Source organism: Cavia porcellus, unplaced genomic scaffold, assembly GCF_034190915.1.
Source record: "Cavia porcellus strain 051 isolate PalLab524CR breed Dunkin Hartley unplaced genomic scaffold, mCavPor4.1 scaffold_5, whole genome shotgun sequence".
NCBI lineage: Eukaryota > Metazoa > Chordata > Mammalia > Rodentia > Caviidae > Cavia > Cavia porcellus.
In genome coordinates, this window is record NW_026947488.1 from 46,513,913 (window position 1) to 46,531,805 (window position 17,893).

Below are 17,893 nucleotides of genomic sequence, written 5' to 3' on the forward strand. Positions count from 1 at the left end.
CAAGAAGACCAGTTTCTACTCCTGCCAAACAAGGATCAATACTTACTGCATCAGGGGACAGCTTTGCAGGTCCTAAGTTCTTTGGGGACCAGAGGTCAAAGTCTTTTGATCCACTAGCACTAGACTTCCAGAGCACTGCGTGCTGGCAATAACTGCCATGGAAAAAAGTTCTTACATTTAAACCAGTGAAACTAAAATATCATTACCCTTTGAAATTTCTAGAAACAGTACACACAATAAATAGATCTGTCAGATATACTATCTGTCCTGCAGGACCAACAGCAATTGCTGTTTAATCATCCTACCCTTCATAATCCTGGGATGGCAGCACCTTGCAACACTGTCTGCCATGCTATGAGAATGCACCCAATTGTATTTTGGGAATGTCTAGCAACATCCTCTCTGCTCCTTCTTGCCAAGTCTTTCAAAAGTACTTCATCAACTCAGGTACACCATGGAGTGAAGTTGAACAAGCTATAAACATAAGATACTTCTGACATCTCGGCTTCACACTGGCTGCATCTTCATTACAGGGATGATTAGATATGGAGTCAGTGGATTTGCATCTCACTTATACATGCTGTATTATGACAACCTACAAAAGCTATTCCCACAAAACATAATACTGGGACAAGACCTGATATTTGTGTCTCAGACAGGGGTATCTTTTCCTCTGGGTAGTGTTGGTGATAAGAGGATTCTAGATTTCAGTTCTCTTTCAGTTTAAAATTGTTCTTTCTGAATTTCAGTAGAGGAATCTTTAAAAAAATTAACTTCTGAACTCTTCTCTACACAGAGCAAATACTCTGTAACACCACCAAAGCAGATGATTTTATACTATCATGGTATTTAAAAATTAGCAAGCTGTAAGTAACACAAAGACTAAAAGATAGGTAGGTAGATAGAAAGATAATCACAAAAACGCCTAACTTCTCTTACTCATCTTGGCTGAATAAACAAACACACACGGAATCTGATCAGATAGGGAATCCTGGACTTCTCTCTCAGCCTATCATCCTACTTCGGTTTAATAGCCACCTACAGACTGTCACTGTAGCCTGTTTCATTTCATGCTCTTGATATATAAGCATAATTATTTTTCTGGCTTGAATTACTGACAATACTGCTTGTGTTTTGGGAAACTATAGGTTTATTGGTTAAACCAAGTGACTGGGCAATTTCTAAATTAGTCAGATGTCTTTAGAAGAGAATATGTTGTCAAATTTCTATGCACCGGCCAGATGAGCTTCAGAAGATTTTAGTTTCCAAGACAGTCTGTAATGAAACAACTTCAGAGCTCCCTCCTTGATCCCCATGCCAGGAAATCCTGCCTGTAAACGAATCAGCAAAGTGGTTAAAGTTTTCCATGGATTTGACTGAATTCCAGCCTAGGGAACCCCATAAAAAGGAGTGCTAGAGAAGTGGCATGGCAGAGGGCAAGAAAGGAGGGTAGACCTCAGGGAGGAGAGCATGTCAGCTACAAAGTGCACACACATGCGAGATGAACTTGTGAACACACGTCCAAGTTGGCTGATCTATAAAGATCCTGTTTTTATAACATGCTCCCGAAGCATCTTACTAAAATGAGCAAATGACTTTGATTTCAAAGTAGCCTTTCAAGAACTTTTAAAAACATTTTCAACACTACCAACAAACAAGGCAGAGGTGGCTTTCTCCTCGAGACCGGCTCCACACCCTGAACCTTGTATTTCTGAATATTGCTTCAAGAAGCAAAGTTTTCTCCACCTCTTTGCCTTGAAACAATCGAAGCAGCTGGGAAGTACAGCTTGACTTTATTAGTGATTTAAAACACACCCTTGGAAACCAAGAGAGCTTTTTTTTTTTTTTTTTTTTTTGCCCATCCAGGTGGGAAGCATGTTCCAGCAAATGGGAACAACACTTAGGAAAGTTCTCAAACAGATAATGCCATAAGAGTCAGACTTCAAAAAAATCTACCAGCCAGCCATCCACCCAACAAAAGGCAAAGAGAACCTGGTGAGAAAACTAAGCCTACCATATAAAGACGGAGATAAAATAGTTCAGCTGCCAAGATTTGGCATCTTTAAAAATGCCTTTTCAATCTTTAACTTTTGTCTGCTTGGTAGTCTAGCAACCAAGTGCCAAAAAGCAAACTCCACCCAAAACAAAATGAAACAATACAGACACTTTGTTTCACGTGTGTGTGTGTGTGTGTGTGTGTGTGTAACAGTCTCTGTGTGCAAAGATAGACATCTGCTTTCAGACAATTAAAGCAGAAAACATTCTGATTGTAGATGGCAGGAAGGAAGCTGGGAGAGAGCAAAAAAGCAACAAGAAAATGTGTAATGCGGGATGAGGGTATAGTTTCCACACACCGGGCTAAAGCAAGGTTTACACTCTTAAGCAATAAAAACAAACCATTAAGCTCAGTCCAGCACTGTCAGGAAGTATAAAACAGTTCTTGAAACTTTGCAGTTACTATACAAAAGCTTTTCATAAACTCTGTTTCCTGATCTTCATTAAATGTTAACATCAAGTTGCCATGGGGCAATTAGCTTGCCTCCTGAAATCAATAAAAAATCAACAATTTGGAAATAGTTGTACAGTAAAATAGTTCAATAATTATTCTCTCATAGTGTTGTGGCCAAGCGGTTCCAGGGAAAATGCAGTCCAGATGAGAGCCTGCCCCTTAGGAGAGGAGCTTGAAGCAGATGGGTGCCTTGCTAAGAGATCCCCCTCATCCAAGAGCGCTGTGAAGATGATAATGCGTGCCTGGCCCAGGCACGGAGCGAGGGGGGCCCAGGGTGAACACCAGCTCCGAAGCTGCCTTCAAGGGAATGTCTGGTGTAGCCCTAGCAGAGGACCTGGGGATTTAATTCAAAGTCTAGGGTCACACTCAAAATGACCAACCCAGTGGGAAGAAAGTGAGGGGCTCTACACTTAGCATTGGATCTCCAGACAGGAAAAATGCCATTTTTGGGATGGAGATGGTTTCTGTGTGTATACCCACTCATATATGTATGCACTCACAAGAGCGTGTTTACTTGGGATTAGGAGTACATTCATTCCAGTACTACTCCAACAAATGTCCAAAGCTGAGTTGCTGCAAAGGAACCTTCAAAGTGGTCCTGAAAAGTAAAATGAGTCTATTCAAAATGGCCTCAGAGGATATTACTGAAAAGAGATGCCAATACCAGGCAAAGATAAGAAGTTACTTCTTTGCTGACTCCCTAACTTTTTCTAGTCTGAGTCTATTACTTAGGCGCTTTATTGGAAGCCAAGTACCGCACAGAAAATTCCAATATTCATTCAGTCAAACCTCAAATACCAGCTCTAAAAGCTTTCTACCACCCTTGAGGTTCATTGGAGTTGTGGAGCAAAATAACTTATAACTTAAAAAAAAACCAAGCATCATTTTTAGTGTAAACAAACGCTTCAAATGTATGACATCTATTTGCTGCCTTCAAAGGGAAAACTTTAAACTCAGACGCTTGGCACTAAGATCACACAGGAACAGCTCAGTGGACTGACTTAAGTGTTAAACTTTTTTAAAGCACATTTTTAAGGCCTTGCACCTGCTCCCCCATCCACATAGATGTACTGACACGTATTCGACTAAACTGACTACATACATGCCCAAGCAAGCAGGGGGAGCAGATTTTACAAGATAAGCAACCAAGTGTTTTCATGTCTGAGGGTGGCTAGAACACAAAATTGCCAGTCATCTAGTGGGGGAAAAGAATGCTTTGAAAAAAAACATGTAGGGCATCATTTTAGATTTGGGGAAGTACAGTCAGATGCCATGCTGTATACAGGTTTGCTTTTTGGTTCCCTTTCAACTGCTTCTTGGAGAAGGGCCACACTTAGTTCATTTCTGCAGTTATGATTTAAGAAGTCACCAAAGCATTGCTGCTTAAGCTCGTCCTCTGACTTCACCTGGGAAGTCGAAATGCAGGCTCTCAGGCCTCAGCCCAGACCCACAGAGAGAATCTACGCCATAACGCGCTTGTAGGGGGTCTGGATTCACATTAAACTGACATACTCCTTAAGGCATTACTGGTGATTTGGATGTACATTAACATCTAAGAAGTTTTATTTAGAACATCGGCCTCCCAAGTTAGGTAGAAATTCACTTTGAAGTCTGCAGGGCAGGGAAACAGAAAATTCTGCCCTGGAGAATACCATAAGGCTGTAATTTATGTCAGCAGGGTGGAAGAAAGAGGAAAAGCAATTTACCTGAGTGGAGCAGACTTGCCTGTTATCCCTGATCTTACCCTATTCGTCCCCTGCAGAAAAGTAAAACAGAAAAGCAGAAATGCCAGGATGTCCCTACTTCCACAGAGCACTGCTCTGGGTCCCAATTATTCTAGATTTTACTCATTACTGAAAGGCTGTCTTCCTCCTGCCTTATAATAAGTAAAGGGGCTGTGGCATATAAACATTCAGTGAATTAACATCTTAACATTAACAGGACAGAATAAAAATATGCCTTTTAAACAGCCCTTGCATGCACTTTCAATTGCATGGATGACTTTGCTTCCTCCCAGGAAAAAATGAAGAACAAAAAAATAAATACAAACTTGGTAGGTTATCCTATGATTATGTAGCTTTCTATACACGCCAGTTTCACAGAGCTTTCTCAGGTCTCTGGAGGAACAATTTAAAGTGGCAACCGGAGTAGAAGCATGAAAAGATGGAAGTGCAGACAGATGTGTAAAACACTCTTCTACCCCTGCCCGGCCCTGGAAGCTAAGAGATGAACCGAGCAGGCCTGAGGTGCCATGCAGGTTAACCCCAAGCCAGGGAGGCACACGCAGTGGAGACAAGCACAAAAACAGGTGACACAATTTAATTAATTTTGAAAGACGATCCCTGAAAATTCAGGAAACACCACTTTTTTTTAAAGCCAACTCTAAAGTGTTTGGAAAGATCCCACAGAATTATGACTGTAATTCCAGAAATTGTCATGATGTTAGTTACGACCCTGTTCCTCAAAATGAAGAATGAGAGCTAACCTGTCTGGAAGGATGCAGAATGTATGTAAGAAATTGCTTTTCACGTGAGCTGCCATGAAGGTCAGTGTCCTTGGTTATTATAAAACCTTTAAAACTAAACCGAAACTGAAAATGCCATCATGTACACACATGTGATATTTATTATAAACATCTTCATGTACTTATGCTCATATATTTTTATATAGATATTAAATATACAGATCTATATTGCAAGAGATCACATTTGAGCTGACGTTATTAAAAGCAATTTTAACCAAGGAAATCAGATCCTATCAAATGGAGAACTCCAAAGGGTGGATGGAACTACCAAAAGGTGAAATTTTTTTTTTCAAAAAGTGAAATTCTTGCACTAGATTTTCATCTAGGGAATTCAGAAATGGAAAAATGCAAGCTATTGTTTTTTAAGATGTTAAGACTGCAATCTGCCCCTCATTTCCACAGCAAGAGAGCGAAAGGCCAGAGGAGGCAGCTAACCTCTCCTCTGTACTTGAGTCTCGGTTCTACCTACACCAAGGGCCATGAATAGGGTCAAAGGAAGCAAGATTTTCAAAGAATACTAGATCATTAATTTGTAAGTAAGGCATAGAGAACCTCAGCATCCCCCGCCCAAAAGGTACTATGTCCACTGTCAACTGAGACTCCTGGGAAGAGTCTGATTGTGGGTCTGTTCCTTTACAAACGCTAATTTTTAAAGCCAGTTTGGAGGCCCGAGTTAAGAGTGGAGATTAGAACTAGGTTTCCAGCATCAAGGCAGGGTTAGAAGGGATGCAGTGACCAGGAAATTGGCCTAAACACTGCCAGTAAAACAGGAATTGTGGGTTCCCTGATCTGACAAATACAACCACGGAAGCCTTCCTGGCTTTTGACTCCGAGCTGGGGCACAGGAGCTCTGCACTGCTAAGTGTTCATTCTGAGCAGCCTAATTTGACTTCATTCTGCTTTGGGCTTCAGGCCAATTGGCAGATGTTGCTGCAGAAGCTGATCTCAGACACTTTCCCTTTCTAATTTTTTGGCACCGTTGCCTCCGCTGCATGGGATATCATCTCTGAAACTTTATCTTAGGTTCCCTGGGTTTTGCTTGTTTTGTAGGCTTTGGTTTTCTTTTAAATCTCCCTGCCTAAAGAGATTATGAAAAACACTAAATCATCGGTAATTCCTTCAGTGTAAATACGAATTTTCAAATGACTTGCTTGCAATCTCCTGACCATTCCTTACCTTTCCCCTACCCCCTCTCTGGAATAAGTAACTGCAGAGACAAAAACGCATACAACACAAGGTCATCATTGTGAGCCAGCGCCGTACAAACACACCAGTCTCTTGCACAGGATGGACTCTATAGAGTGAAATGCCAGAGCTTTGATATTTATTATCTGAAATAGGTTTAACATTTGGAGAAATGTGTTCAAACACGTAACCTTGGAAAGAAAAGCAAGCCGATCGGTTGGAGAACAGGGTGCAGGCAGCAAACATAATGTGCACAATTGTGTTGTGTCTGGGGAAAGTCAAAAAACTGAGTACTCTGGGGCCATAAACAGCTCCCTGCTGTTTTCAACAAATCCATTGTTAGGGCCACAAGCTATCAATTTTAAATATACATGACCACAATATCAACAATGAAGATACCTTATGTTTTATTTAATACTTTGGCCAGATCATTCCCCTGGAAGGGATCCCTAGTTTAGGGAAGAAGAACAAAAATCATCATCCACTTAGCTGCATAGTCATCATTTTCTAGTTATTACTATTGGTCCTGCTTTATTCTGCAAATGAAGAGGTGGGAAAAGGGATTCCGTATGGTATCACCAACTGTCTCATTCTTATCCAAATATTCCCTCTAATAAGGATGAGAGTTCTCATGGACAATCACTCTGCAGCATTCCTGAGAATTGAATAATATAATAATCTTGAAAGTCAGCAGAGTGGATTATCCGCTTTTTTTTTTTTTTTCTGGACTTGAACTTGTGAACTTAACAGTAGCGCGCTGCAAAAAAAAAAAAAAAAAAAAAAAAAAAAAAAAAAAAAAAAAAAAAAAGCAAATGTGCTGGGCACTTTGCCGGAGTAACCTTCTGTGTAGACTTTTCATCTTAAATACACACAACTGAAAACAACTACGGCTTTTGGAAAATTATATACAAACCCGATACTTCTTTTGATTACATATAAATACAAATTAGCTATTTTTTTTCTAAAAAGTGGTTATAATAGTAAATAAATACAAAATAAATCTGACCATTATACTTCATGTGCTGGGGTTGAACCCATATAAAATGTACAACTAAATACATTTTTAAATCTTTAAGGAATAATTCTCTGATTAAAATATTTGTTTTCCCAACTTCTTTTCGTAGATATAAATATATTTTCAAAATAGCTGTGTTTTTTTTCCACTCCATTCCATAAATAAAGTCTTCATTGGGAAATATTAAAGTGTCAACTGGTTTTGTTTGGGGGGGTTGGGGGAGGGTTTTTTTTTTTTTTGCTTTTTTCTAAAATATATATATATGTGTGTGTGTGTATATATATATATTTTTTTTTTTTACTTTTTTTTTTTTTTTGCTGTGCTAACGACACCCACAACCCTCCACAACCATGTCCTGATAGTTCTTTAACACAACCTTTTCATTTTCATCAAGGTACAGCATGGAGATAGCACTCAGGTCCGTGGGGACACAACACGCCTTTGGGATCTTGGAGTTCACAGAGTTGACTAATGTCTGAACGATGGCGTGATTAGTGGAGTTGAGGTGATCGGCCAGCGGAAAAGGGCACTCCCCCTGGCAGTAGAAGGCATGATACCCTGGAGGGGCCACAATCCAGTCATTCCACCCCACGTCACTGAAGTCCACGTACAAAGGCTGTCTCTTGCAGCTAGACTTGAGGCGTTTGCGCTGCTTGTGTTTCGCTTGACGCTTCTCTCTTTTGTGCAGAGGATGACCTTTCCCATCGTGGCCAAAAGTTACCAGCAAGGGCCGTATCTGCGACCAGCTGTGTTCGTCCTGGTGCAAAGACCTGCTAATCCTGACGTGCCTCTTTGAGACATCGTGCTTCTCCTCTAAATGGGCCACTTCCACCACAAACCCGTGGTTGGCGTGTCCCTGCGCAGTCCACCGCATCACTGCAGGGGTGACATCGAAACTTTCCCACCGGCTAGTGTTCTCATTCACCAACCTGGTGTCCAAAAGTCTGGTCATGGGGAGCGGTGAGTTGGCTGTGGCAGGTTTTATAATTTCATAAATATTAATTCGGTGATGGAAACTGGCATTGTCTCCCAAAGCTTCCTGCATTTGCTCCCGAAAGACCTGAAGTTCTGCTGAAGTGATAAACTCTTCGGTGGGGATAGAACTTAAATTAAAGAAGAATCGCCGGGTCGTTTTCCCACTGATTTCTGGCAGTTCTTCCAAGGATTCTAATTTAATAAAGACAGAGAAGAAAAGAAGACAAATCATTCAATACAAGAAGTAATAACCTGATTAGGCATGAGAATGTTTGAGTCTCACTGAAGGATTTGACTCGGCTCATGCAAAAGTCTGCAACCAGAAAATAAAACCTCAAGGGTGGGTGTAACTCCAAAGTGCAAAGCTTGCTAGCATACACAGGGCCCTTGGTTCATTCTCGGTCACACACACACACAAACACAAGCACACACAGAGAAAGAAAAGAAAAACATCATTTAAAAAATACTCTCTCCTTTATTTATATGGTCATGTCAACATGCATGCCATGAAACAAATTTCCTAATTAATTGTTGTGCTTTTGATCTAATACAAGGACATGGTTTCCAGGCAGCTATAATAATGGGTAAAATGCTGAAGCATTTCTTTGGAACTCACATACTTGAGGGCAAAAATGTCAGGACTATAGTCAGTAGAGGTCTAATGAGTGAGGAGTTGAGGAAATTATTGCATTTCTTTAGGGAAAAAAAGGCTTTAATGTCAATCCCTTAAGCAATATTCTAAAACATTACTCTGCAATTTAGATGATTTACAAATCTTGATATACAGATTTCAGCTTCCTAATTAAAGACTCTGAAACTCAACATCACCGATGACATTTTGCAAAGCATACCCTACCATTTTACTCAAAAGTCCAGAGACAAAAGCATTTACAGGGATCTACTTTGGAAACGCATGGGTGGTACTAAGAACTGTAGTAATTAAAGTAGAACGATTTCCAGAGAAATAGCTTCCTGATTGTTTGTTCTCTCACCTCCTTATGACCTTAAGGATCAAAATGTCATTTCAGATGCTTCTGGAAAAAAAAAAACCACTTTGTCTTCTGTTTGTATTTTCTTTATATTTAACAGCCATATAAAAAATGGCTATCCCAATAACAGATTGCATGATAGACAAGAGAAATAGAAAAAATGAATAAAAATACCATTACGAGTTTCAGAAGCAATCTCATCTTACCACAGAATCATTTTTCTATGTCTGTGATCATTGTCTCAGAGCCATTTAAACGGCCTTGCATAACAATCTGTCTCTTTCAGATTCCTGCACTGCAGTTCTAAGACATATTATTTTCTTAGTAAACAGTAAAATATAACCTGGCACCTTGAATGCTAGTAATTGACCAGTCATCAGGGGCACATTATTATTATTAAATCAAGAGTATATATCACTAGAGTTTGAAATATTTGGATTTATATTCTTCTAGATTTACTGCATCCTCTTATTTATGTCAAAAAAATAGTCACCTGCTTCACTTAGGACCTCAACTCAAGTGCTTACAAAATATATGTTGACATAGTTCTACGTAAGAACTATGTAAGTTCTATGTAAGAAAAGATTATCTTATTAATTTTTTAAAAATTATTAATTTTAAAGTTTCAAAACAAAGAGCTATAGTTGTTCACAGAGTCTAGATCAGTGATGGTAAACCTTTTATAGCTTTCAGTGATACAAACAGCAAGCTGTTGCACTCGTGCCATAAGTTTACCACCACTGATAGAGATGCAAAAGGAGAGTCATGTCAGATGGTTCATTCCCAGGTTTTACCTGCAGAAACCTTCCCCACCAGAGAGTCTGCCACTCCAAGCTCAGTAGAAGCACAGAGTTGGCCTGGCGCCCAAGGTATGGAGTGATGCTTTCATACAGTGGTGCTAAACTTCAGCTTTCAGATACAACTAGGGGCCATTACATCTCCAATGCAGATGCTAATTCAGTGAGTCTGAGGAGGGGCCTGAGTTCTACATTCCCAGGGAGCTCTTAAAAGGATGTTTCAAGTTGATGAAGCACACATTGGATGTCAAGGTTTTAAAGGATGTTTTCCACATTCAAGCATTGCCAGAGGAGTACCTTTTTAAGTTGCCTTTCTTCTATATAATAATATGCACAGTATCATTTAGTGTTGGCCAAGGAGTAACAGTCAAGGCTATAGGAGGCCAGAGAAAGACTCGAACAGAAGGGTCTCTGACAATTCTTCTAGACATGGAGACTACCCATGAATATTACCCAAAGGATAATCTTCCATAGTCCTTTGGTGCCCCGTAATCCAACTTTGCTGGGACACCTAAGATCAATTCACATTCTGAATCCCACTGTAAGACAATGGTTCTTTGGGCTAGGTGTGATCACTAAAATCACTCTCCCCCCAAAAGAACCAGGGGTCCTTCCAGTGGCCCAAACAAGTACCGAGCATTGCTTCTTTTTTAAAGTCCCTTCTTCCTACCACCAGGAAGCCACTGCTTCTGTTGCAGGCACCTTCCAAGAATGTGAGAATTAGTAGCATTCCCCCCAGGCCCACACACTAAACTGGAAACCAAATGAGCTCTCTGCTTCCTAATGCCAGCACATTGAGACACTCCGGATTCTTTCATAGAGAGGCAAAAAAGGCATACGACCCAGGCAACTCCACGAATAGCTCTGTATTCATCAGAGTACCTAGAGAAATCACAATCAACAAAAGTCCCAAATCCCAGTCCAAAAGGACAAAGTAAAGATGTGATCAGCACAGGCACATGTATGCATGGCTGGAGGACGAGAATAAAGGGACAATGTCCAGTGAGACAGAGAAGTAAATGAAGTCTGGAAGCTGAGTATAAAGAGAGGCATAAAACAGGATAATAACCTTCTAAAATAAAAATAAAATCATAGAAAAGTGCCTCTCTCCAACCAGAAACACAGAAAACCGCAATTTCCCATGGTTCGAAATTTCACTGGAGGTAAGAAGACTTATCAAAGCAGACTGGCTTCGTGGCCTCAGCAAAAGAGAAAATTCCACTCTTACATAGTAACAGGCCATACAAAGCCCTTTCTCTAAACTTCTAATTGCACTTGCATCAAGCTAATCCTTGAAAAAACCCTGTCCTACTCTCACTACAGAGGCCTGCAGTAGGACAGCAGACTCCAGGCACTGTTGTAAGTCAGCTCTGCTCACAGAAACCTCCTGACCCCAGGAAATCAGTGCCCAAGGTTAGGGCACATGCAGCCTCCTCCCCCAAGAGAAAAGCTTCAATCTTTTCTTGAGGGTGGAGGATTCCAAAACTATTTGAAACAAAGCCAATTACATCTACAAATCACAGCAAGCCTGGGGACTCAGAAAATACAGTGTAGGTAATCTATGATTTGGGGAGGCTTATACAGTTGTTAATTCCCCGTAAATATCCCTTTTGAATCAGCTGAATTTGCTGAGAAGTTTGAAGAGTCTCAACCTGAGTTTATGCGCCTCTGACATTATCAACCAGGTGGAGAGAGCCATGGCTATGAAAATGTGGGAAAATGAAGAAAATAAGGCAAAAATTTGACCTGTTTTCTACAAGTGAAGACCTAATTCAGTCATATGCACTATGCTGATTATTCATCCTCTACCTCAAACTTATCCAAAGGAGTAGTAGAGATCTACTCTGGCTCCCTCTCTCCTAGAGAAAGAGAAAATATAGCATAAAAAACCATCATAATAATGTTAAGTGGCTGCTCTTTTGTGACAGTCTTGTGCTCATAACGTTGTATGAATCATCTCACCACAAACTGATTAGCGAGGAACCCAGATCATCTCCACTGTGTGAGTGAAAGAGCTCAGAGAGGTTATGTAATTTACCTAAGGTCACAGGGCTATGAACTGGAGTGTACTGAGGTGCCCAAGTTTCCAGCCACTAGACGGCACTGGCTCACAGGGGAGGAGTCTGAACCTTAAGCAACAGTCAAAACTATCCAGGCATATTAATATTTAGTGCAATGGCAACTGCAGAGTCAGTTCTGTGCTAACTACACGACAGGAACATACTGCCAGGCATGGTGCAGACAGTGGACAGAACTAAAGGAGCCAGAAAGTAAAGTGGCACAGGTCCACTGGCTCATGCAGATCTTATTTAGAACCACTGCTATTTTGTGACTGTTATTTCTACAGTCACAAAGCATGGTAAGTTTTATTTTAAAAGTAAGTTATCATTAGTCTTTGAGAATTTTGCAACACTCTTTGGATAGAAAAAAAAAAACCTATACCAAAACAGTAACAACACTTGTAAATATTCTAGAAAATCAATAAAGTTGGACATCTCTGCCTTACAACAAAACTCAAGGGGCTGTGTATGATAGACCAGATTTTCTAGAAGATAAAAATAATTATTACACCAAGAAATAAAGGGATGGAGTGCAAAAGGTTACAGAGACTAAGTTTTATTTTAGGACAACAAAGGCAGTGGCAACTAAAGTAAAGAAGAGCCCAGCAGTCCTCAGTAACCCTGGTTTGGCTTCTGCTCGCCCTGGACACCAGCACCTCCGCAACGATCACCATCCTGCTTACCACTGACTACTTACTGAAATATCCAAAGCACAAGTCCATGAGACAAAGCAGCTCAATAAGAAGGAATCAAGAAGGAACAGTCAGAATCATAAAAAAGAAGTGGAGCCAACTATGTCAGTGACAAAAACTCCCATGGAGCACCCAAAGTTCAATGTCCCAGAGCATTTTCCTATGCAGCAACTGTCCTGCCCATAGGGCCTTTGTAATCACACTGTCCCACCTGGGGTGCTAGCGAAGGTGAGCACTGGTTGAGCATGGCTGCACATCTCCATTCTGTGACATGCTTTCTGAGAATCTGTGACATGCTTTCTCTAGCACAGAGCAATGGGTTGTTTCTACAACTTTCTTATACTTTCAAGGTAATTACATCTTCAAGGGAATTACATTTGCGGGAACAGAATTCAACCCTATTTGAAAGCTAAATTTAGTCCCATATAGGCAAATAATTCGATTATTTCATGCAATAAGAAAGACTGTGTCCTCTAAAGTCTGGAGAGCAAGTACATGGTACTTGTACGTTCTGATCTTTTTGATCAAAAGGCTTTTTGCAACCAACCAACGTCAATGTGTCTCTAAGGGCAGCAAAGCATAACCCAGTTGTTAAGGTGATTTTTCTACACTCAGTGCAGTCCTAAAAGACCCATATGGTTGATGCATTTCTAACAACTTCTAAAAAGAGAACTTTAGCACAGGTTGTGTGCTTCCCAAGCCACTGTAGAAAGGCCTGAAATAATATCCAACAGGAGAAATGACAACTGATAATGGTGTCTCAAATCACTCATTTTGGAGTCTGAACATACACACATTAGAAAGAACTCCATCCATGCATCTCGTCGCATAATTCTACCAAATCATCTGACATTACTTACCAAAAAAAAAAAAAAACCCTCAACAAGTACTTTAATAGGGTTCTTTTGGTTCTTTAGTAAGTGAGAGCTATTAACCTTGTAGAAACTAAATTCTGCTTTGGGGCCAGCAGCCTTAATCACAAGGTTTATTAAAAGATTTTTAGTAGCATGTGTGGTATAAGAATGCTTATAAAAATCAAATTCTTGGTTACACAACAATGAATAGCCTTCAAAAAGTGCAATATCCAGCCTAATGATGGTATTCTTGTCACAATGAGGAAAGAGATTTGTTGAAAGTGAGGACCAACATTACATAGCTTTTCTCTATCATCTGAATGCACTAAGATGTGAAATTATTATTGCAAGCTGACTTTAACTTGGTAATTGCTGTACTGTTTGACACACAATATTCACATTTTTAAACATGTAAATTCAATTTAAAGAATCAAGCACACATTCAAGTGAAAATAACATTCGAATAATATATTGCCAAAGTTTTAACCAAGTCACTTCTAGATAAAGTAAGAGAATGATAATGCAGGCTGGTTGATGCAATCATCACTCAGTTGAATGCTTTAGGTATTACCTGACTTAAATGAGCTTACTTTCAAGGTAGAAAAAAATCACAGTACCTTCCTGGCCTTATGAATAAAGTTAAGGATGGCTGCCATGATAAATTTCCAGAAGACGTGACTTAAAAAGCTATGCCTGCTACTTTTCTATCCAGAAAAACTATTTCTAATCAATATCACATGGGAATAATCCGCTGGCTCTATAATCATCTCCGGGTTAGGACAGCAGAATGTACACAAATGAAAACATTTCTACATAAGACAACAGACAACTTCTGCTTTCAGTGGAGCACTCTAAGGGAGTAGGAAGATGTCTTAATGTATTTGTAAGAAACCTATGACTTCTGCCAGCCGAGAGCATTTTTGAAGTGGATTTGGAATTGAAGGATTCCTCTAGGACCTGCCTTGACCTTTGGGACTTCTCATTATCAACCCAGATTCTCACAACTGTGTCTTACTTTGCACTGGGAAAAATTGGGGCTGTGCCATTTCTAATTTGTTTCTAATAGTATACAGATCTCTACTGGAAGAAAACCACCTCACCCTTTGCTTTGCAAGGCAAGCAAAAGGGAACTTCACTCCCCACTCCCTAGTAGTCTACTCATAGGTGCTCTATGACATGCACATATTTACCTACTGCCCTCTGCTCTAGAACTTAAAGAATATCATTCTCTGAGTAGAGGATATTTTAAAAGGGCTTTTAAGACTATATCAAAAGAACAGAGATTGAACCTGTGTTTGACTTGACTAATTGCTCTAAGAATGTAGGTTGAAGAGATCTCAGTAGCTGCCCTGAGACATTTCAAATCCACTGAATACCTTTCTGATGAAACAAGCAGAAATATCCTACCTTCAGGAGTCACACTGAGTATCATAAAAGAAAAAAAAGTCCACATTTCACTGCACATGAAGAAAGCAGGCAGTGGCTGCAAAAGCTTTTATCTTTAAGGCTTGCCTTGTCTCCAACCACAGCCTAAGATTTAAGTGCAAGACAAGAAAGTCATTGTGGAAATAATAAGATTGATTTTAGAATTGATCTCCCACGAGGATTAAATAGGAATTCAAAATCTTCCAAACCAGGTCCAGATCAACTGTAAATTAGAAAGCCTTTGAGGCCCTGGGCTTTGATTTTTCAATATTACTATCTCTGAAAATTCTGCCCTTGGCTGTGTCTAAACCCGAATCCCTGGCTTAAACAAGACGCAGATTTATAGAGCAAGGGTTTCCAAACAGATTGTAAGAAATCCCAATCCTTCTCTGGCTCCCGCTGTGGAATTCCGGCGCGTTGAGCTGACTGGGGGCGTGCCTCTGACCCTCACCTTCCCCATCTCTAGAAGCTGCTCGGGTTCCTGGGGGAGGAGCTATGCCCCTGGCCGCTGGCCAGGGGAAGGGTGCCGAGGCACGGAGGGGAATCCCGGGCTCCCCAGCAGCACAGGCGGTGCGCTCAGTAGTAAGCCACACGGGAAAGGTCAGCTGCACCGCGGCCAGCCGGCCCCGGACCCGCTCCCACCGCTCCGCCTCACCTTCGTGGTGGAAGCTGCGCACCGTGTTGGCGCGGCTGGCCGCCCTCTCCAGCCGCTGGTCCGGGGCGGGCGCGCCGGGCTGGCCCGAGTGCCGGCGGTAGAGGTCCAGCATGTAGGGGGGCACCACGGCGTCCTTGCTGGGGGTGGGTCTCTGCTTCAAGCCGAACATGCTGAGCAGCCGCAACTCGAATTCGCTCAGGATGTCGTCCGAGGGCTGGGACGAGGGGCGGCCCGACGACGCCGCGAACTTCCTGCGGCCCAGCTCGGGAATCAGGCCGGCCGCGCCGCCCAGGAGGACCTGGGGAAGCAGCAACGCTAGAAGACAGCGGGTCCCGGCCACCATGGTCGACCTGCGGACAGGGCCGACGTGAGTCACCCGAGTTCCCCGCCCCGTCCTCCCGTCCGCCCACCCCCGCGGCCCCAGGCTCTCCGCCGCCGCTTCCAGGGTGCCCTCCTGGCGCGCATCGTTGGAGGGGTCGCCAGTCCTTGAGAGCTCCAATCCCATTCTCACCCATCTGACTTCTCATTAGGGGGTTTTGCCCTCAACTGAGCAGAGTCTGCGACTGCCACCTTTTTGTCTATGACACCAGCTCTGACAGTGAATGCTAGAAATCTGGGAGAATAATTTATCTGGCACCTTGGTCCCCTACAAATCCGCACATTGTCCAGTGCTCACTTGCGTATAAATATGCATCAACAGTGCATGTGACTTCCTGAGAGGCACTGTATATAACTTCCTCAGACACACACACACACATACACACACACATAGTCACTCTCACACATACCCACGCGCGCGTCTGTAACTTCCAGACCTGTAAACTCAACTTCTGAAGGCGCCTGCAACTTGGAGCCCACGCCCCTAACCTTCGGGGTGAACAACCGGCCACTCCATCACCTTGTGCCATCCAAAAACACAAGCAGCCTCCTGGGAGCCTGTAAATGGCTCCTATCTACTAATGCACATGTCAGCTGTTAAACACACTGGCACTGCAGCACTGCCCTCTTGCACTTGTGGAATCGAATCGAATCCATGAACTCCAGCTCCTGACCCTTTCCTCTCCTAGTGGAAACCACAGAATTCCTGAAGAAATCCAAAGAATGAATAAGGGATCGCCAAGGCCAGAAGTACAGGTTGGCGACTAAAGGCTGAAACCCAGGGGCCACTCAAAGAGATTTACCTATTTTTTAGTCGTCTACGTGTTAACAGGCTTGGTAATATTGAAAAGAGGAGGGACAGTCAGGGGAGATGGGGCAGGGGCGTCCCGCTGCTCTGGGCTGCACGTGGACCAGCTGGGGTCTGTTTATGTCCAGCCCGTCCTACCCCGGGGAGGCCCAGAGCCGGGAGCCGCGTCCCCCACACTAGCCCGGGCCCGACCCCGGCCCCGCGTCCTTTACCTTTAGGAGACCGCAGTCCGTCTAGGAAGCACGCGGAGACACGTCCATTGAAAAAGCCTCCACATGGAAAAAGCTCCGTCCGAAGAGCCGGCGCAGGGACCGGGTGTCCGTCCCCTTTCCTGGCCGTACAGTCGCCTGCTCGCGCCGGGAGCAGCGTCCCGGCTCGGCCCGGCGCGGGGTGGCGGGGCTCGGGGACGACCCGGCTGGATCCGCCGGCCGGTGAGAGGCACGGGCGCAGGCGGAGAGCACGAGTCACTCACTCTCCCTGCAAGTTCAAGAAGTCTCCAGCCAAGTGCTGACACACAGCCGCGAGCGGGGGGAGGAGTGCGGGACCGGGCGAGCACGGGAGGGGAGAAGAGAGGCTGCTGCCGTCGCCGTCCTGGGGCGCCGGAGCTCTCGGGACGCGCGGCCGGCTCCGGGGCTCGGGGCTCGGGCGTTCGGCGCTATCCCCGCCGCAGCGCCGGGCTCGGGCCGGCCATCCTGGGCGACGCCGGGTCCGCGGAAGGGCGCAGCGACGATCTGAGTGCCGGGCGGCGGGCGGCGCCCCCGCATCACTCCGCCTTCCTCCAGCGCTGCCCCACGCGCGCTGGCCGGGGGCACCCGCCGCGGCTCCGGCGTGCCGTCCTCGGGCGCATTCTCCCGCCGGTCCGGCCGAGTCCTGGGCGATGGGGGCGGACGGCCGTCCTCTCCTAGCCTTCGGGCCGAGTGTCTCCGCGGCCAGCCCCGGGTCCGCTCACACCGCGGCCGGCGCGCCCCCAGCTCCGGCTCCCCGGCGGGGGACGCCGGGCATCGCGGCGCTCGCGCTCCGCTCGGGG

At 43.6% G+C, this 17,893-nt stretch overlaps 1 protein-coding gene across 2 annotated transcripts; it reads right to left on the bottom strand.

Annotated features, from left to right (window-relative positions):
- Positions 1–6,330: 6,330 nt before the first annotated feature.
- Positions 6,331–17,380, bottom strand: Bmp2 (bone morphogenetic protein 2). Of its 2 annotated transcripts, none has more exons than XM_063248719.1 (3): positions 17,079–17,380; positions 15,681–15,978; positions 6,331–8,400 (listed from the first exon to the last, which is right to left on the bottom strand). In XM_063248719.1, the coding sequence occupies exons 2-3, from the start codon at positions 15,847–15,849 to the stop codon at positions 7,556–7,558; spliced, it is 1,014 nt and encodes a 337-aa protein (XP_063104789.1). In that variant the 5' UTR covers positions 15,850–15,978; positions 17,079–17,380; the 3' UTR covers positions 6,331–7,555. The 2 variants fall into 2 exon arrangements, with proteins under 2 accessions (XP_063104789.1, XP_003476638.1); XM_003476590.5 differs by having other exon boundaries at positions 15,681–16,030.
- Positions 17,381–17,893: the final 513 nt, after the last annotated feature.

Coding starts and splice junctions, on each gene's coding strand:
- Bmp2 (XM_003476590.5), bottom strand. CDS start 16,023: ATGGTGGCCGGGACCCGCTGTCTTCTAGCGTTGCTGCTTCCCCAGGTC. Junction 8,401..15,680: donor GCGCAGCTTCCACCACGAAG/GTGAGGCGGAGC, acceptor TTATTAAATTAG/AATCCTTGGAAGAACTGCCA.